The sequence below is a fragment of the Furipterus horrens genome, unplaced genomic scaffold, assembly GCF_987537825.1.
Source record: "Furipterus horrens unplaced genomic scaffold, mFurHor1.1.pri manual_scaffold_10, whole genome shotgun sequence".
NCBI classification, from domain to species: domain Eukaryota; kingdom Metazoa; phylum Chordata; class Mammalia; order Chiroptera; family Furipteridae; genus Furipterus; species Furipterus horrens.
The window spans coordinates 81,687,351-81,708,248 of NW_028327180.1; the positions used below are offsets into that span (position 1 = coordinate 81,687,351).

General features: G+C 44.7%; 1 protein-coding gene across 1 annotated transcript in view; it reads left to right on the top strand.

Moving 5' to 3' along the window:
• ADRB2 (adrenoceptor beta 2) overlaps nucleotides 1-19,915 on the top strand; it is a 36,133-nt gene extending 16,218 nt beyond the window's left edge. The window contains exon 2 of the mRNA XM_090288363.1: nucleotides 19,727-19,915. Coding sequence (XP_090144489.1) covers nucleotides 19,727-19,797 — 71 coding nt within the window. The 3' untranslated portion in view covers nucleotides 19,798-19,915. The remainder of the gene's footprint in view (nucleotides 1-19,726) is intronic.
• Nucleotides 19,916-20,898: the final 983 nt, after the last annotated feature.

Below are 20,898 nucleotides of genomic sequence, written 5' to 3' on the forward strand. Positions count from 1 at the left end.
GGGGCCGCTGCAGACCCCCTTCCTCACTGCCTGACTGAACTTGCTACCTGCAGAAGTCAGCTCTGCTGAAAAGACTTGAGTGACTCCCTGTTGCCTTCAGGACAAAGGCCTCAGCAGGTGAGTTCCCAAGAAAGCCCAGAGGAAACTGTCCTTTGGAACTAATGACACGCCCCATGGATACCAGCGCGCCGCCCGGGAGGTGCAAGCCGGGGCTGGGAATAGAGGGCAATAAGGCTCGGGGCCCTGTGTTTAAGAAGCTTATACACCTTTTTAAAAAAGGTCAACAGCTACACAAAAATCATGTTTTTATTTTTTTTATTTTTAAGTACTGGAAGTGCTCTTAGAAATCACTGGCCTTGCCCAACGGTCTCTCCTTTTACTGTAGTGGAAACTGATGTCACAGATTTGGCAAACTATAAAGAAAAGCATGTCTCGTAAGAGGCCTCCCTGCTCTACTCTGCCTCTGCTCTGCAGCCACAGCCCTCTTTCTGAGCAGCGTGCGACCTTGTCACTCCCCGAGTGACAGCTTTCTGTGGCCCCCACGGCACCTGCCATAGCAGCCAAACTTCTTCCCAGACCTGTGGGCCCCAGTGTGGTTAGGTCCATGCAGCCTGGAATGTTCTTCTGCCAGATCTTCCGGCTTCTTTGTGTCACACAGACTCAGGGCCGATGGCCCTTCCTCAGGGCTGCCCTTCCTGACCATCCACATGAGGCAGGGGCACAGCCCCATCACTCCCCTCCCATCACCCTGACTGGATGTGTTCGCAGCATATAACACCATCCACATAATCCTGTTTGTAGACTGATTTTTCTTCATTACCTGGGTTAACTCACTAGGGGCTAAGCTGCGGGAGGGCCGAGATTTGCCTCTATCCTTAGCATCTGCAACATAATTGGCTCATAGTTGACACAAGAAATATTTGCTGAATGACTGAACAAAGAAATGAATACATATTGATGGAAATTTGAAAATGCAGAATAGGATAAAGAAGCAAATAAAAGCAGTTATACTTCCTCCTGGATATCACTTCTGTTAATATTTCATAGTATTTCTTTTTTTCCAGGTCCTTTTAATGTATATGTATGATATATGTTTTGTATATTTAATAAAAATTAAGATTTCATTTAATTATGGTTTGTATCCTGCTTTTTAAAAATTTATTATATTGTGTCTCCGCCTATTGTGAAATAATCTTTTAAAATACCCTTTTAAATACTGCATAAAATTTCATATGAATGTAATAAAATTAACTTAACATTTCTCTATTATTGGACATTGATAGCTTAATTTTTCTTTCTAATTGATCTGCTCTCTGTTCAAACCATGCTAACAAATTTTGGTTTCTAAGATACTACTGGTAACTGTTCCTGGCTGGGAGTAGTTGAATAAAAGTTGTTACTTTTTTTCCAGGAAATGTCAACAGACCAATTTTAGTTTTGCATGTGGCCTCTTTCAGTGGGGATTCGCTTAGTTGATGGTCTGGTTATTAAGTCCAAGATACGTGGTGAGTAAAGGGTTGTGTTTTTAAGGCATCCTGTTTGAAAGATAAACTGGTTGAAGTGTCCCTACCCTCATGGGGTGAGTGGAGAACAGAGGCCAGTCCTGATGTAGTTATCCTCTTAGCTCAGGGATGTTTTCCTGTTGAAATTAATTAACACTTAGGTACAAAAGATTCAAGAGTTCCCAAATACTTGTAGATATAAAATCTCTGTGAACAGAAAGAAAGTGAAAGATAACTAACACACTCACCTTTTAAGGAAAAGGAACTTGAGCCCCAGAGAGGCAACCTCTTGGCCAGGGTCTCATAACAAAAACGGTGGGGGCGCCTTCCCTCTCTCCCCTCTCCCTGCTTCCTTCTCTCCCTTTCTTCCTCTTTTTGATATTCGTCTTTCATGAACTAGGCCTCAGATAAAATGTCACAGAGTTGGAAGAGATCTTAGAGATGAACCCCACTGACCTCTGCATTTTTGAAGACAAGAAAATGGAGTCCAGACAAAGGAAGGGCATCATGTCAGGTCACTGTCCCAGCGGCACGTGGCAGGGCTGAGACGAGAACCCACTTCCTCTCCTTTTCATTCATCCGTCTTTCCACTGCCCCACGTTTGTGGGCCAAATAAAGTCATCACTTAGTAGCGCCTGCCCTTGGGCTGTCTCTCCTTGAGTGCTAAGAAATCTATTATTCCACTTAGAGAATTGAGAGATCAGAGCTGTCAATAAGAGCCAGCCCACATTTACAGAGCAAGGGCTGTGGGCACAGCACTGCCCCCATGCTGAGGATAAAACACCTACAACAGACACCCCTCTGTTATCGCCCCCACCCCAGCCCACGCAGCACTGGGCTCCCGCAGAGCGCACAGACCTCTGCTTGCTCACCCTGTCCGCACTAGTCATGTGACCTTTGGATTGTCATTCTCTCCCACTAGACTACATGCTCATGAGAAGCCCTTTTTCTGTCCTTGTTTCCTCAGCACTCTGTGCCCTGTTCCACCAGTTAGTTCCAGGTACATAATAAATGCTCCGTGAATATTTGTGGAATGAATGAATGAACGTAAGTCTTTGTATTTGTCTGGTAGGACTACCGTGAAAAAATAACACAGACTGAGTGCTTTAAACAATGGATATTTATTTTCTCGCAGTTCTGGAGGCTGGAACTCCAAGATCAAGGTGCCCGCAGGGTTGATTCCCTCTGAGGCTGCCCTCCTCCCACCACTTCACATGGTCTGTCCTCTGTGCAGTGACATCCCTGGTGTCTCTCTGTGCGTCTCAATCCCTTCTCCTCAGAGGGCCACCAGTCAGATTGGATCAGGGTCCACCCTGAAGGCCTCATTTTAACTTACTGACCTCTTCAAAAGCCCTAGCTCCCAATACAGTCCCAGTCTGAGGGAGTGGGGCTTCAGGCTTCAACAAATTAATTTTGAAGGAACACAATTCAGTTGGTAACACTTCCCTACCCTTCACTAGCTCACAGTTTAATAAAAGGGAGGGATGCACAACAATGGAATGTTAAGACAATAGCTTCTCTAATGCAGTGAAGGAAAAGCAGGTGGAACCCAGGTACCTGCGAAAGGTTGCGATAGCTGCGTCCCTCAGCATCTTCATGGGCCATGTGCTCTTCTAGGCACAGAATGCATTATTTAATGTAAGCTCTGCCCGGATTCAGTGTCAGCAAACATTTACTAGTGCCTGCCATGTCAATCACTGTGTGAAGGCTAGATATCCAAAAACGGGTAAGTTTAGATGACAGTGGAAAGACTCTCGCTGTTTAATAAGACAACAGACACACCTGCATATATCTGATTACTGCCTCAGTCCATGTCTGTCACGTCTATGGCTCTCATACCATCTATTATTCCCTCGCCAGGGAGTTTAGTCTTTGTCCAGCCAGCAAAATGGGAATGAATGACTATAAGTCTTTCGACATAAGAAACTTCATATCGATACTATTATGAGCAACACTTTGCAGATGAAGAGACTGAGGCATTGCCAGTAGGTAGCTTTCCCTATGTCACACAACAGTAAATTGCAAGCCTGGGGCTTAAAGATATTCGTTCTGGGTCCAAAGTTCACCGTTTTAACCAGCAGCCCATACTGCCTCTCCATGACAAGGAATCTTATTATCTTTTTTACCCAATAAGAGGGAGACCATGAGACCATTGCAGAAAGGAGGGAAATTTAAGATGAGCCACAAAGTGGGGTAAAGAGAGCAGAAAAGAGAATTATGAAGAGAGAAAACAGGATTGTGAAGGTCAAGGAGATGGCTGAGCAGGTGGCATTGAGGGCTGGGGAGGGAGAGCTGGAAAGGTAACCTGGGGTAAGATTAGGTGAGATCTTATTTTACATAATAAAATTGGGCTTGATTCTCTAGACATCAAGCAGCTGTTGGATATTTTAACAAAAGAGCATTTCACTTTACCTCTTCATTTTACCAACAAGACACCAAGCCCCAGCAAGAAATGACTCGCCTAAGGCCACATGGATGGTGGCAGAGCTGGTACCAGCAACTGAATTTTCCACCCCCAGTCCGGCGTTACACTCTGTTAAACTCTGCCTGCAGCTGCATATGAAAATGGACAACTTAAATGAATGGTTTTCCCCATGTTTTCCTGTGTCTTTCAACCACTTTTCGCCTACTTCCTGAATCTGGTGATCATTCATTTTCCCAAGTTTCAACTAATCAATATCTTCTCATCTAAAATAACTACCGTGGTTCAAAGTCAGAAAGGTCCTATAGAAATCACTAAAACTGTAGTTCCCCATGTGGTTTTGTAAAATGTGGTCAAAGGACTCCTTGCTACATTTCAAAGACTAGAAGGACCTGTATTTAGTTCTTTTACCTAATAGACACTTGGTGATAAATGTGGAGTCAACAGCCACTCTGGCCTGGTTTGTTTTAACAAACAAATATATTAGGTCAGCAAACATTTGCTGGTGGCTCCTGCATGCCAGGCACCATGCTAGGGTCTCAAAATCCAAAGACAGAGCAGCCAGGTTCCCTGGTGAAAAGGCTCTCACCGTTGAATAGTGAGATGCACATGCATTCACGTGTACACATGTACACATGTCTGTCTCCCATAGTTTCTCCCTGATCATAGCTCCTCACAGAGATGATTCCCCAGCCAGGGCCTGCAGGCTGAGCCCAGCCAGGAAAACAGACACCACTCCAGGGCTTTCAATGTAAGAAAGGTAATACAAGGCATTGCATGCACAGCTGATAGAAGAGCTGAGAAGCTAAACAGGATGGTGAGGAAGCAGAGATTAGCAACAGCAGGAAGAAACCACTGGAGGGACACAAGAGAAGGTGGTGTTACAAGATCCCAGAAACCAGGGCATTTATTTGTCAGGAGCTGGAGACACAGAGCACATGAAGCCACTGATGCAGTTGCCACTGGAAACAGAAAGAAGACTGAGCCGGCTTCCCTCCTCCTCTTCTTCAGTTTTCTGTTGTTACCAGACAGGGGGCTGGCCCTGAGTGGGTCTGCTCAGAGCCAACCAATAGTGTGTGGGCTCTTGACTTCCGGTAGGAAAGATTTCACAAAAGGAATCCAGGTGACTCTGAGGGCACGTTTAGTAAAGCTGGATACAGTAAAACAAGAGAGGGCTCAGCATAGAGGAAGCAACAGGGGAGCCCAGGCTGGGCTGCCTTAGCTCACTGGGAAGTCAGAGAAAAGGGGGCCTAGGGGACAGGTTCAGGGGCCTAGCCTGGGACGAGCTGTTGCTACTGCCCATTGCTCCCCTGATTGTAAATCTGGGGGTCTTTTGGCATTTAGGAGATGGGTGCCTGTGAGGAAAGAAGAGAGGAAAAGAGAATGATGCTTGCTACTCCCCAGAGGGAGAGCGGGAACTTTTTGTCTTGAGGCCTTTATCTCTCTCTTGCAAGCAGAGGTCTCAGGGCAGGATTCCTATTCATTAGCTTTCTAGATGTGTCCTCTGGTGAGGGGGCGTGGTGGGGGTAGGGGGTGGACATGGTCTCTGATGATTGGTCAGCGCCAGGGCAGAGGGTTCTTTAGACCTTATAGCTGCACCTGGAGTCACCTGGTTCTGCTGCTTTTCTGGGCCTGGAGCTGAAATACAACTGAGGCCCAGATGTTATCTCTAGGGAGGGGATCCTCTGTGTCTGGCTGTAAATTCCTCTGCCACTTTGTTCGGCTCTCTGTCTCAGTTTCCCTATTCCCATTGTCCTGGTTTACTGGCCTGTCTCACTCTCATCGCTTCCCATCAGTCAAACGCCCTGGAGCCACAGGGTTGCACTGCTGGTCCCTATGATGCTGAGCAGAACAGGGGGGATATGAAGAAAGGCTCAGAGAACAATGAGGGGCTGACTGGTACCCTAGGTGACCTTGGGCAAATCACTTGTCTCTCAGTATCTTAGTTTCCTTGTTAGTAATTTGAGAAGAACAATACCTTTCACATTTACTGTGAGACTTACATGAAATTAAATCTGTGAAAGCACTTTATAAGTTTCAAAAGGCACAAATGCAAATGGAAGGGCTTTGGTTACTGCTGTGTGTTCAGGTGTCGGGAATTTTGCAATGCCTCACTAATTGTCTATGGAAGGAGCTCTGCATTTTGCCCCAGGGTTTCATTCTGTCTCTCCGGCCCATCAGCCTTCAAACACTACTGAAAGATTTTGAATCAATTGTCACATACCTGAAAAGATTGTATTTGAGGATCTGTCTGCGGTTTTGAATCAAAAAGTGACAAACAAAAAGGACCCTAGAAATTACTTCTAGACCACTTATTCCACCCACTCTTTTCACTTGACAAAGGACCAGAGAGAGGACGAGTTTCACCCATGTCACAGGTGAAATTCTGGGCAGAGAGAGACATACAGCCCAGGAGAAACCTCCCTTTTTCCTTTGCCAGACCTCTCTTCCTTGGGCCTTGGGATTTCAAATGAGTCTCATGTAACAAATTTTCCTTCCTCCTTTTCCATTCATTCTTAGGCCTCCAATTCTTTCCTTTCAGTCTCTTATTTCTTCTTCCTCATTCATAATCTTTGACAACTGAATTTCACAGACTTTTTCCTCTACATACTGCTAATGGAGAACAAAAGCTTAGCACTGAGCCATATCTATTTTACATTAAGAGGGTGCAAACTTTTCTAGATAACTCAATTCCCTTTTGATTGTATGTGCAAGAAAGTACCGTCACAAACTCTTTTAGGCCAGCTTTTCTGCCAGCCTCGGGGCTTACTGTGAAAACCATAAGGTACAATCACTTCCTTTCTACCAGCAGAAAGTACAGGTTGTGACCACAACTTCTGACTAAGAACCAGGCCACACCAAACCAGAGACTGGCAGTATTCTTAATGGGACAAAGTGGTTTGACACTCTCAACAAGACTGATCCTGTCTTCTGTAAGTTTTCTAAACTTTTATTTTATTATTTTTTGATATTGTTGTTGTATTTAATTTCTATTGAATCTGTTCAGGTAACAATGGTTAATAAAATTATAGGGATGTCAGGGATACAATTCTATCACATCATTTGTATATTGTATTGTGTGTTCACCACCTGTAACTTTTAATATATCTCAGTGGCAAGTGACATTGGTCAGTGGATGATAAAGTAAAAGGGCGTCAAGTGAAGAGATTGTGCTTTGATAATCTGTAAGTTCCCTTCTAGCACTGACATTTAAGAAATCAGTACAAAAGAAGGCCTATTATGGTCACAGAGGCGCTAGGACAGTAATAGCCCCCTGCGTGGCTCATGGAATTCCCAGTGGCCCACTCTGTATTGACATTTTGCTGGTACAGAGTCTGGGGCATCTTAAAATGTCAGAGCTGGAGGAACATCGGTCACCTTCTTCCATGAGTGCAGTTAGCAGTCTGGGACCTGAAGCTTATGGGTGCTCATTCACTCATTCCTTTGGTAGAAATTCATTTTGCCCATGCCATCCATGTGCCAAGCACTGCACTAGGTCCTAGGGTACAGTAGTGAATAGCACAGAGGAGGTATCTGCCCTAATATATGGTAGTAGGGCAAGGTGCATGATGAAACCAAAAAATAAGCAAGATAATGAGTTTGTCATAATTGCTTGAAAGGTAATAGAATGTAATGGATTTATTTATTTTATTTAATATTGAATAACTTCGGGTAAAGAGGGTAACTGTTGCAAAAGTCGCACTTGAGATCTTAAGCTTAAGAAGAAACCAGCTGTGGAAACGAGGGTGTGTGGGAGACCGGTATGCATGGTACAGAGGGCTGTAGCCACTGTGTGGAGCCAGGACCAGAATACGGGCCTGTAGGTCTTAACCGGCTGGCAAATGCACCCCACATACCATGCTGCCGGTCCCACACTCCAGGGGGTGTTAGAAGTAGAATAGTAATGCAATGTACTCTTTGAAGCTAATGAAGCCTGCTTGCTCTGTGTAACCCCAAATTCTTATCAGTAGGATGTGAAAACAAAATGTTTAAATAAAAAGAGGCATCTGGACTTCTATGATATGCCTTGGCACCTCACAGTCTTGCTACCTATCTCCCTGTGTTGATTTATGTTTCCCTTTGTTGTTATTCCCAACCATTTGGGGGAGGTCTGCATGCTCACCCCGTGCATTTCTGCATGTAGTAAACTCAAAAACCCTGACTGAGAAAAGAGTGATCAGTGATCTCCTATGAGAGACACTCACCCTTCTCCCTCCTCAAACAATTCATTTCTGAGTCAGTTCTTTCATCCGTGCCGAGGGAGCTGCGGGACAGGGAACCTGGCAAGGGTGTAAAAAAGTTATAGACTGAGGGAATAGCATGTACAAAGGCCCTGAGGCAGGAAGGCATTGGTTATATTTAAGGAGTGGAAAGACAGCCTGTCTGACTGGAATGTAACAAGAGAAAAAGCCATATGAGGAGTGGCTGAAGAAGTTGGCTGGACCCAGACTGACTTCATGGGCCCTAGTAAGGAGTTAGGGTTTTATTCTAAGAATGGGAAGCCATTGAAAGGTCTTAAGCAGGTAAGTGACATGATCAGATTTGGCTCTTAAAATAGTTCAGACAAAAAATTAATAATAGATGAAATTAGTAACAATGGAGATGGAAAGAGGAGGGATTTGGGGTATGTTTAAATATAGAGACTATAAGACTTGCTGATCTCTTGGATATAGAAACTGAGAACCGGAGGACCCAAAGAAGACTTCTAGGCTTTTGAACAACTGAATGAATGAATGTTCCATTATAATGTGGTAATGAACATTAGAGGTGGGGGGATTAGAGACCAACTTACCGTTAAGGGAAATAAGCATTCCAGGGGACAGAGGTTGAGTGTGTACAGGTACGTGGATGGCATAAGAATTGGTATATTAGCCAATATTAGCTATGCCTTAAGAGAAAGTAAGAACTTGAATTACTTTACAGCAATGGTATTTCCATTGGTGTGATTTTTGCCCCTAAGCGACATCTGGCAATATCTGGAGACTTTTGGTTGTCATGGCTTGGGACAGCAAAAAGAGAAAGGGGGATTAATGTCTTCTTTAAAAATAAATTATTAAATTCATTGGGGTGGCATTGGTTAATACAATTATATAAGTTTCAGATGTACAGTTCTATATAATACATCATCTGTATATTGTATTGTGTGTGCACTACACAAAGTCAAGTCTCCTTCCATCACCATTTATCCCCTCTTTACTCTCTTCTACCTGCCCCCCTTTCCCTCTAGTCATCACTATAATGTTGCCTGTGCCTATGAGTTGGGTTTTGTTTTTGTTGTTTGCTTAGTCCCTTCACTTTTCTCACCCAGTTCCCCCAAGCACCTCCCATCTGTAGCTGTCAGTCTATCTCTGTATCTATGAGTCTGTTTCTATTTTGTTTGCTTATTTAGTTCTTTAGGTTCCACATCTGAGACCATATGGTATTTGACTGACTTAGCATGATTCCCTCTAGATCCATCTATGCTGTCTCAAAAGGTAAGATTTCATTCATTTTATTTTTTTTACAGCTGAGTAATATTCCATTGTATAAATGTACCACAGCTCTTTAATCCACTCTTTTACTGATGGGCACTTGGCTGCTTTCAGATCTTGGCTGTTGCAAATATTGCTGCAATGAAGGTAAGCGTGCATATATTCTTTCGAATTAGTGTTGCAGGTTTCTTCTGGAGCTGGTGCATATGGAGCTGGCAGACTTCCTCTGTGGGTGGGGTAGGGCCCCAGGAGTGGGTTCAGAAGAACAGTGGGGCCTTGGGAAGAACAGAACATTGACTGGATCCGACCAGAAAGTGTTGTGCCCAGTGGGAGGCCAGGTGGATAAAACCAAAGAGTGCAAACTTGCCAGCTGAGCAGGAGGATTGATGGGAATGATTGGGGAAAAATCAAATTTCCAAAGGAACAAAAAGAAGCTGAGGGTCCAAGGGGGAGGAGGGTAGAGAGCAGGAACACCCCTCCTTATGAATCTGGGCTTTTGGGGACTGGTTTCCAAACTCAAGACTCTAGAGTTCACTGGTTCTCATCACTGCCTGCACAGTAAAATCACCTGGGGACATTTTCAAAGTGCTCATACTTTGGTCCCACCCCGGAGACACTTATCCAATTAGTCTGGCTTAGGGCCCGAGTTCTGGAATTTTAAAAGTTCCCCCATGTATTCTGGACTTAGAACCACTGATTTAATCCAAACACTGAGCAACAACATGCCCGTGGGGCCAGACGAGGAGAAGAGATGAGAGACAGGGCAGGCCCCTGAGTGCACAGCCTACACTCAGCTGCGTAACCCGCTGTTGCCTTATAGAAATCTGGGCTCCATGTGGCCAAACCTTCCCGTTTTCCTGGTTTTTTTTTTTTTTTTTTTTGTTGTTGTTGTTGTTGTTTTTTTTTTTAATTTTTTGAGAAGTCTAAAATTCAGATTAAAAAAAAAAAAATCTTAAAATTCCATGCCAAACAAAGCATGTCTACAGAGCGCCTTAGACCCTTGGGCTGTCGTGTAGCAACCTCTGATTCAGTCCAGTGGTTTTCACACTTTCTTTGTTTTTTGTTTTTTTGGCCACAGGAGGTTTTCTCCAAACAAGTTATTTTGTGGAAGCACTATAGATTAAATAAATCCAAGCAGAGCTCTGGCAGGAGCAGGGCAGAGACACACTCAGCCCTTCCTCCCAGCCCCCATGGTTCTTGCGGCTGCTCCTGAAATGAAGCTCCTCTGGCTCTGGGGAACCTGTTTGGTCCATTTACCAGAAAAAGGAAACCGAGGTCCTTCAGAACATAGTCCCAGAGCAGAACCAGCCCCATGGAGCCATTTGGAAATGTGTGGGGATGTTTGGAATGCTTATGGGGACAAAGCGAACACTACTGGCATTTAGTGGCTGGTGGCCAGGAATTTTAAACTTCCTGCAGTGCTCAGGACAATAAAGAATTCTCCCACACAAAATGCTGACAGCTCCCCACAGGGAAACACCAGATGAGGAAGCAGAATCCCAGAGAGGGCACATCAGCTGGCGAGTTCACAGCAATTGCACAGTAGAACTTTGACCCCTGCCCCACAGGCTTGGGGAGTTCGCTGGCCAGGTGGCCCTACTCTAAGTCACAGGGCAGAAAGGGATATTAAAAAATTAAACCCAAGGAGCCCCCTGAGATGGGGCAGTTGCTATATAAAAAGCTAAGTGACAAATTTTGAGACGCAATTCTAGAAAAGGAGATGGGGGCTGCTGGGTGTCTTCATCCTGGGCTGAAGGCCAGTGGTCGGCTCTGTAAGTAGGCAGATCAGCTGAAATGCTAGAGGCAGGGCTGTTGCACAGGTTTGTTGGCCCCATCGGTCATTTAATCCCTCAACCAAAATATGCCAGGTTCAAAAATAGGATGTGGGAGCAGAAGGGGAAAGGAGGGTGTTCCCCAGCCATCCCAGGAAAACAGAGCCAAAGGCAAGTTCATCCTCCTATTTTTGTCCTCACAATGCCACTTGTTGTACAGTTTCCCCACTTATAAAATATTACTACAGCATCACTGGCTCAGTGGCCACAGGACGTGCGCAGACGCGTCTACATTTCACAGGCATGGAGATGGGGTCTCAGCACAGTGCTTAGACAGCATTGCCTCTTTTAAGATATGATTTTGTTGGTTCGAGACTCTGTTATTCATCTTCATGAGGAAGACCAGGGGGTGATTCCTATTCCCAATTTGTCATTCAGACCAGCAGTTCTCAAACTGTGGTGGGTATCAGAATCACGGGGGACCTTGTTATGAACACACCAGGTCTGTCCTGCTTTGAGACGCCTGGCTCTTCATCCTCTTTATTGGCATTCTGGGTGAGTCTGATGCTCACTGACACCCAACCACTCTCACCCAGCTCAGCAAGACAAGTCCACTTCTCATGCACTTGGACGTCATGACGAGGTCAAATGACTCTGTGGGTTTCTAAATGCTTGTTCTCCAGCGGGTGATGGAGAAGACAACATCCAATGGTGAGCTAGTAAGCTGGCTCTCGGTGCGGGGGAAGCCCCTGGTTTGTAGGGTACCTATTTCCATATACTCCTCCCGAGGCCAGTGTCAAGTTCCCAATATGACATCACTGAGCATGAAGGTGAAAAAGGCTCCCACAATCGACTCCTTTGAGACAGTGTAAGCCGGTGCCACCACACATCTTCTGCATCCCATCTCCCAAGTTGGGGATCTTTCTCTCTAAACCATCCAGAGTTGGGACATAGGACAGGCTCATGAGGGAAACAAGGAATGCATGGTTCACAACAGCACTATTTTCAGGGGGCAAGAAAAGCAATTACTACAATTTCACATGGTCTTTGAAGAGCAATAGGCATGACTCTGAATCCCAGTTTTGTGACTGTTGGCTGTATGACCTTGAATGAGTCTAGAACTCTCCAGGCCTGAGAGTCCTTATATTAAAAGTAGGAACAATAACACAGTCCTCAAAGGGAAACCTTAAAGGCTAAAATGCATATATGTAAAATATGAAAGTGATTACTGGGCAACTCGTGATATTTAGCAAACAGTCCCATCTAGATGGCTTGCTGGGGAATCAGACGTCGAATAGAGCCATTACTTTGCTCAGCAAACCACAACCAATTAGCATGGAAACCACCCTGCATCCTTGCCTCTTGACTCAACCAGTCAAGAAATTTGCCTCATCCCCAAAGTGTAGGCAAGCTGGACCATCCTGGGAACCAAGCCGGGGAAATTTTGCATCATGTCTGCAGTGCAGTGAGCAGTCATGGTCACTGTCCGAGCCAGTGCTGTGACAGAGAAGTTCGCAGCCATTTCGCTTCAGCCACCCGGGGCTCCAGACTCAGGCTGGCCCTGCAGAAGGTCGCTTTCACCTTTCTGCCACAGATGACGGAAACATTGAAGCTACGGATTGTGCCTCTGCATCCTCTTCCCTTCACACCCTCTGATGTGTTTTTCATTTCTCTTGGCGGGCTCAATTTCCCCCTTGTTCTCTCAAGCTTTTCCTCTCAGCTCCCCAGGGCTTCCCACAACAAACCTGCGTGCTTGGGCGGCAAAGCAGGCTGGGCTGCTGAAGTGCGTCCCGGATATGCCTTTGGCTGTGTTTTTCAGCCCCAGCCCGGGCGCTGGTGGCTGGCGAAGGGCTCCAGTCCAGGCTGTTGAGGAGGCTCTGGCATGCCTGCAGCCTGCCCACTCATTTACTGTGCTGGGGCCTGGAAAGACCTTGCCCTCCATGCCTCAGTCTCTTTATCTTTAGAAATACAATAATAATAGTATCTTTGTTTCATGCAGAGCACTGTGCATTTCATAATAGTCCCTTCACCTGTGGCTTCCTGTTTAATCCCATCACAACCTGTGAAGTAGGTTAATAACACACCAGGTAAGCCAGGACTACAGTCTGGGGCTGCCCACCCCAAGTCCAGAACATTTTGTCCTACCCCTGAGCTGGCTCTTTCATTACGAGGAGGCTGGGCTGCAACATCAGGTCCGTGGTTCTGTTCTGCAGTGCAGGACCTGCCTCGTTGCCTTGGCTTCTAAACCCCATTCCTTGGTGCCCCTCTCTTCCTTTGAAAATCGCTTTGCTCCCTGACAGCCCTGGGAGTGATGGGACATGCTCAGCTGTGTAAGCCTCGCAGAGCAATCAGAGGGTTAAGCGGAAGACATTGGCTCTTTAATTTTCCTCTCTGAATTCCTGGCTAGAAGAGGCACTACCAAAGAAAACAAAAATATCACTAATCATCAGAGAAATGCAAATTAAAACCACAGTGAGATGCCACCTCACACCTGTCCAATGGCCATCATCAATATATCGATAACAAGTTTTGTCAAGGATGTGGAGTAAAGGGAACCTTCCTGCACTGTTGGTGGGAATGCAGACTGGTGCAGCCACTAGGAAAAACAGTGTAAAGTTTCCTCAAAAAAATTAAAAATGAAATTGCCTTATTTCTGGTAATATATCTGAAAAAACCCAAAATACTAATTCCAAGAATATAGGCATCATTATGTTCATTGCAGCATTATTTACAATTGCCAAGATATGGAAGCAACTGAAGTGCCCATTAGTAGATGAGTGGAGAAAAAAGCTGTGGTCCATTTATACAATACAACTACTTGGCTGTAAAAAAGAATGAAATCCTACCTTTTACAGCAGCATGGGTGGACCTATAGGGTACCATATATTTCAATTATATGTGAACTCTAATAAACAAAACAAACAAACAAACAAAATAGAAACAGACTCATAGATACAGAGAACAGACTTACAGAGGTGAGGGAGGGTTTGGGGGCCTGGGTGGAAAAGGTAAAGGAGTTAAGCAAATTGGTAGTTGCAGAATAGCCACAGAAATGCAGATACAGCACCGGGGATAGTGTGATAAATATTTATGGGGCCTGGTGGGTACTTGAAGCGGCAGGGTGGGGTGGGGGAACCACTTTGCTGAGTACATGATTTTCTAACCACTTTGCTGTACATCCGAAACTAATCAAGAATAATACTGAATATTCTGTAATTAACAAATAAAATAGATTTTTATAAAAGACATGTGCACCTCTATGTTCATTGCAGCATTATTTACAATAGCCAAGAAATGGAAGCAATGTAGGCATTCATTATAGACAAATGGATAAAAAGGATGTGGTACATATATACAATGGACTATTAGCCATAAAAAAGAATAAAATCTTGCCATTTGCAACAACATGGATAGACCTAGAGAGTATTATGGTTAAATGAAGTAAGTCAAAGACAAATACTATATGATTTTATCTATATGTGAAATATTTTTTAAAAAGAACAAATAAAACAAAACAGAAACAGATTCATAGATACAGAGAAGTTAATGGTTGCCAAAGAGGAGGGGGTAGGAGGAGAATGTGAAAAAGGTGAAGGTAAGGGACTTCCGATGAAGGTGGCAGTGTAGGCAGACATGGCTCTCTTCTTCGCACAACCACATCAAAATTACAACTACATTATAGAACAGCTGTCACTCAGAACCATCAGAAATTGAGTTGAATAGAAGTCTGACAACTACGGAATTAAAGGAACCATATCCATACAGATGGGTAGGAGGGGCACGGATGCAGAACAGGCTAGTCTCTCACCCAGGTGTGGTAGATAAAAATTTGGGAGGGATATCTCAGGAGTGAAGAGTCCCAGCCACACACCAGGCCCCCCAGACCAGGGTTCCAGTGCCAGGAAGCTAAGTCCCTACAACTTCTGGCCACAAAAATCAACGGGAATATTGAGTCAGTAGAAGAAACTGTTGGAGCCCCAAGCAGTTTCACCTACTCAGACTCTCTCCCTCTGAGCTCCAGCACTCGGGTAGCAGCTTGAAAGGCACCAGTGGCATATAAGGAGGAACTGAAGTGTCTGGCATCGAGGCGAGCCAAGGCCATTGTCCCTTTCCTAAACCTTCCCTTGACAGAGCCAGCAAGCTGGTGCCATATCTGAGACTCCATCAACCTGGCTAACACTGTCTGACCCACCTTGGAAATTCCTCAGAGACTCCACCCCACCCAATTTACAGGCCCACCCAAGCTTCTTTTCCATATGAATAGCTGGTCCTGGCTCATGCTTCACGACTTCCTAAATCCTATCAAACAAGCAACAGCTGGCCTCAATGAACTCTGGCATTAGCAGCAGCCAGCCTAGATTCACAGCTTGTCTTTGCTGGGAATCTCCAAGCCCCACACAAGTAGCAGGTCAGGCAGGGTGGCCCCGGGCAAAACACAGGTGGAGGCTGACCTTGGCCTACACCACCTGGGAAACTCCAGGGCCAAAGCACCCAGTGGACAGCTACAGACCACATTGAAACGCTACCACCCTGTCCCTGCATAGCTGATCCTCCACAGAGGGTGAAGGTTGGGGGTCAGTGGTCATAGCCAATCTCACAGCTGACAGGCCTGGGTAAATCCCTCCCATTGATTTACCAAGAGAAACCAAGGCTCAACTACTAGAGGAGGGTGTACTCAATTCACATGAAGGGTGCACTTCAAGTACCCAGGTTGGGTGATAGGGGAGGCTCTGCCACTGGACCCTATAGGACACCTACTACATTAGGCCATGCTACCAAGACACAGAGTCAAAGCAGCTCTATCTAATACATAGAAACAAACACAGTGAGGCTGCCAAAATGCGGAGACAAAGAAACATTGCCCAAATGAAAGAACAGATAAAAAAATCCAGAAAAAGAGCTAAACAAAATGGAGATAAGTAATCTATCAGATGCAGAATTCAAAACACTGGTTATAAGGATGCTCAAGGAACTTAGTGAGGACTTCAGCAGCATAAAAATGATTTAGTCAGAAACGAAGGATTCACTAATTAAAAAAAAAAAAGAACAATTTACAGGGAAACAACAGTAGAGTGGATGAAGCTGAACATCAAATCAATGATTTGGAACATAAAGAAGCAAAAAACAATCAGAACAACAGAAGAAAAAAATTTTTTTAAATGAGGATAGTATAAGAAGCCTCTGGGACAATTTCAAGAGGTTCAACAGTTGTATCATAGAGGTGCCAGAAGGAAAAGAGAAGAAGCAAGAAATTGGAAATGCCTTTGAAAAAATAATGAAAGAAAATTTCCCTAACCTGGTGAAGGAAATAGACATGCAAGTCCAGGAAGTACAGAGAGTACCAAATAAGAGGGATACAAAGAGGCCCACTCCAAGACACATCATAATTAAAATGCCAAAAGTTAAAAATAAAGAGATAATCTCAAACACAGCAAGAGAAAAGAAGTTATTTACCTACAGGGGTATGAGTTCCCATAAGACTGTCAGCTGATTTCTCAAATGAAATTTTTCAGGCTAGAAGGGATTGGCAAGAAATATTCAAAGTCATGAAAAGCAGGGACCTAAAGCCAAGATTGCTCTATCCAACAAAGCTATCATTTAGAACTGAAGGGCAGATAAAGAGCTTCTCAGACAAGAAAAAAAATAAAGGCTTTCATCATCAGCAAACCATTATTGTATGAAATGTTAAAGGGATTTAAGAAAAAGAATAAGATTAAAACTATGAATAATAAAATGGCAAAAAACACAAATTTATCAACAACTGAAGCTAAAAAAACAAACTAAGCAAACAAGAAGAACAGAGACAGAATCACAAATGCAGAGAGCATTTTTGATGGTTGCCAAATGGAAGGGGGGTGTGAGGAAATGGGTGAAGAGATGAGGGGATTGAGAAGTACACATGGGTAGCTACAGAATAGCCATGGGGGTATAAAGTACAGTGTAGGAAATGGAGCAGCCAGAAAACATATGTTTGACCCATGAACATGAACCATGATGGGGGGATTACCTGAGGGAGTGAGGGGTCTTTTGCCCCACCCTGTATAGTTAATAATATCATAATAATTTTGTACGTTGATGGGTGGGTTCTAGTCTTATCGTGGTGTTCACATCAGAAGGTATATAAATGTGGAATCACTATGTTGTACACCTGAAACTAAAATAACATTGTATGTCAATTCTACTTTAATGAAAGAAAAAAGAAGAGGCAGCCCGAATTTTCTTGCTCTTTTCTATTCTTCTTTTCTTTTGCGTACTCATGTCCTGCCACCAAATACATGTTTTGTACACAAGATTCCCCCCCCCCCTTTTTTTTCCAGTTCCTTCCAGCCAGAAGGTCAGGCATAATGAAGTATTGGAGGAATCTATCAGCTCCACAGACATCTAGGTGGACTGTGGACTACAGAGAGAACTCGATCATCCCATTTAATTATTACTTAGGAAAATGAAGGTTTAGAATACAGAAAACATGTTAGGTGAGGGAATTTACCAGCAGCTCTTGAAACGCTCCCACCCCTCACCCTGCCTTTTCCACCAGGCACAACCGTCTCTGATATCCAGCTGGCAATAATGTCTCCTTCTTAAATGCAAACCCACCTTGCATCTCAGTGGTTCTCACTTATCTGGTTCTCTGGGGAGATTGTAAATTCTTCCACTAAAACAAAACAAAACGTTTCTTAATCATATCACCAGTACCAACACCCAATACCTGATGACGATGATGATGATGATGATGACAGAGGTTTCTATTTATCAAGTACTTACTCTGTTTCAGGCTATTCACACAATATCTTATCCAATCTTGCATCAGCCTATTGAGATAAGTCGTGTTCCTATTCCCAGTTAAGTAACTTTCTAAGAGTTATGTACAAGTAAGAGAAGAAACTAGGATTTCCAACCCAGTTTTGCCTGATTTTTCTAATTTCCAAGCTGGTGTCCCAGTTTCTCTGATTCTCTGCCTCACATAGTGGCTGCGAGAAGAGGCCCTCCATGAGGGACTTCCAGTCCTACCTTACTAAGCATCATCATGGTACCAACAGGGAAAAAAGAAAAAAAAACATTTACAAGGTCATTTCACCCCACATTTATTTCACTGATGGCGGAATTAATGCCAAAGAGGGGAAAGAGAGTCAGAGTAAGGAGTTTCTGAGGAACAGGAATTGCTCAGTGTTGGAAAGCTTAGGCAGGAAGAGGGTGTGGGCACAAATTTATGTCACGCTTCATGATCACGCTACATAGGACACCAGGGACACCCCAGCTTCCCTGAAGCTTTACGTTCCTGAAAAGTTGTGCGTAGATCAAACACTGACTTTCCCATTCCAGTAAGTCTGCCTCCGGTGGGTGAGTCAGTTTGGCTCGTGGCTGGGCGTCTGTGCCATAGCTTTGTCTTTGTGCTGGCTGTCAGCTGTCTGTGTGCACGTGGACTTCAGGACATACAAGATTATACACATACAGTATACAGTATGCGGTCCGTGTACACACTGTATGTATATATACACATACATAGTGTAACATTATTTTCTTTTATTGTAGTCTGTGTCCCCGGGTTACTGTATAGCCCACATTGTCATTTTATACCACATAAATTCTTTGCTGTGGGGGCTGCCCCATACACTGTAAGCAATTTACAGCATCCCTGGTCTCTATCTACGAGATGCTATAGCACCTCTCTGCCCCACAGACATCGCAAAACATCCCCTGGGGGAAAAATGTCCCCAGTTGAGAACACTGACTTTGCCTCCCATCACCCTTAGTCCTTTGGTGGAGAGAGGTTGCTGATTGGTGAAGAGAGCAAACACCCTGAACTCCAGCTGGGATTGACAGCGTAAGGACGCTCTGATCTGCAGTTTGGTTTCCAGGCATTGCATGTTTGTTCTGTGCCCCACGGTAGCTAAGTGATTTAGCCATTGTTTCCAGGTTACAGGTGAGAAAACCGAGGCTTGGTGGTGCTTAGCTAAAAAGCCACGCAGCGAACAAGCCTCCGGGGGACAGTCAAGATCACATTTGGGCCCTTCACCTTGGTGTAGGCCCAGTTCCTGCTGGGTGTGGTTGTAATTTCTTGGGTGCTTGGGGCAGAAATAAAACTTAAGAACCACTGCTCTGCTGTGACATCATCGGTTGGTGACCCAAGAATCACTGAATATCATCAGAGTTGGAAGAGACCATTAGGACAATCTAACCCAGGGAGAGATTTCATCTGATAAGCACACAGATAAATGAGGAACACAAGTATAGTGAGTACTCTGAGGAGAGCTGACAGGACTGGGGAACAGACATGGCCTGGGGTCAGGAGAAGCTCGCCCAGGGAGTAGAGGAGTAGGAACCAGTGATAAAGAAAACTGGAAGACGTTACAAGCAGAGAGATTCCTAAGGTGGCAGGAAGGGGACAACTTGACCCAGGCAGGTTCTGCAGAAGGGCTTCTTAGGGTTGGTGGGAACCCACTGCAGAAAGGGACACGGTCTTAGGGACTGGAAGTTTTGTAGAAGGTGAAGTCAAGTGTAGGGAGAAGTGATTGTCATAAAATCACAGAATCCCAGCCAATCCCATCTCTCATTTTACAGAGGAAGAAGCAGACCCAGAGAAGTTACTTGTAACAGGACATACAACTAGAGGACTTCAGGAGGTGATGTGACAACTTGGGTATTCTGCCTCTGCATCACCGGTGGCCCCAGGAACAGTGCCACCTCCACCAGGCTCTCTGGCATTGCCTGACCCTCTTTGCCTCCCTGGAAGGAGTCCTCCAACTCTTGGAACATTTCACTTTGCCCTAAAGAGTGGTAAAAATGCTGTTCTAATTCACCCTGAACAGGGGACCATGTCACAGAAACTGCCACCCAGAAAAAGGGGAGTCCATGCTTGGGCTCCATACCGGTTCAGCAACCAGTAACCCCAAAATAACTCATGACTGTAGAGACAGAAATGACAAAATTTAGTCAACAGGTTGGATCTGACTCACAGGTGTGTTTTTTAAAAATTTGTTATTTTTTGTTTTTTTTTGCCACACGATGTTTTCAAATATTTTTTAAAAATGTATTTCCATTATTTAGAAATCAGATTTCATATAAAAATTCAGGTTCCTAGCCTGCATTCCTGCATGACAACAGTCACCTGGAGCTGCTGCCTACCAGTCCTCACTTTCTCCAGGTGCCCACCTGCCCACTCTGTTGCACCCGCCCACTCTGTTCCAGCCACCCACTGTTCCACACACCGCATACCCTGCTGCCTGGAACACAGCAGTCCCACAGCATGGCGTGCCTGCCCTGCCCTGTTCCACAACAGTCCTCAATGATCTGCAGACAGACAGTGACCTTGGGATGGCTTCTGGAATCATCTGCAAGCCATTGGCCAATGCCAATTCCTTCAGCTGTCACTGCTCCTCTGATTCCAGCTGCAGTTTCCTTCGTCCTGTCACCTTCTTTCTGGCCATGCTCCCCTAGGTCCTTGTCCCTCTTAAAGGGATACATATTTATAACCAGGACAATGCTCCTGGTGGGGCTAACCCAGGCAGAGAATTTAAAGAAATTCTTCAGATTATACATCATGAGTTTTCAACCTGTCAACCAGACCAGCAAGCACAATGTTGACTGAATTAAAAGAAGCCTCATAACACACAGTTGATCCTTCTTATGACTCCAGCCAAGTAGAACAATCTCAGGGGAGAACATCAAATCATTTCCTGAGCAGTCAAACTGGGAACAATGTGCAAGGAATGACAAGCATCTTGAAACGTATT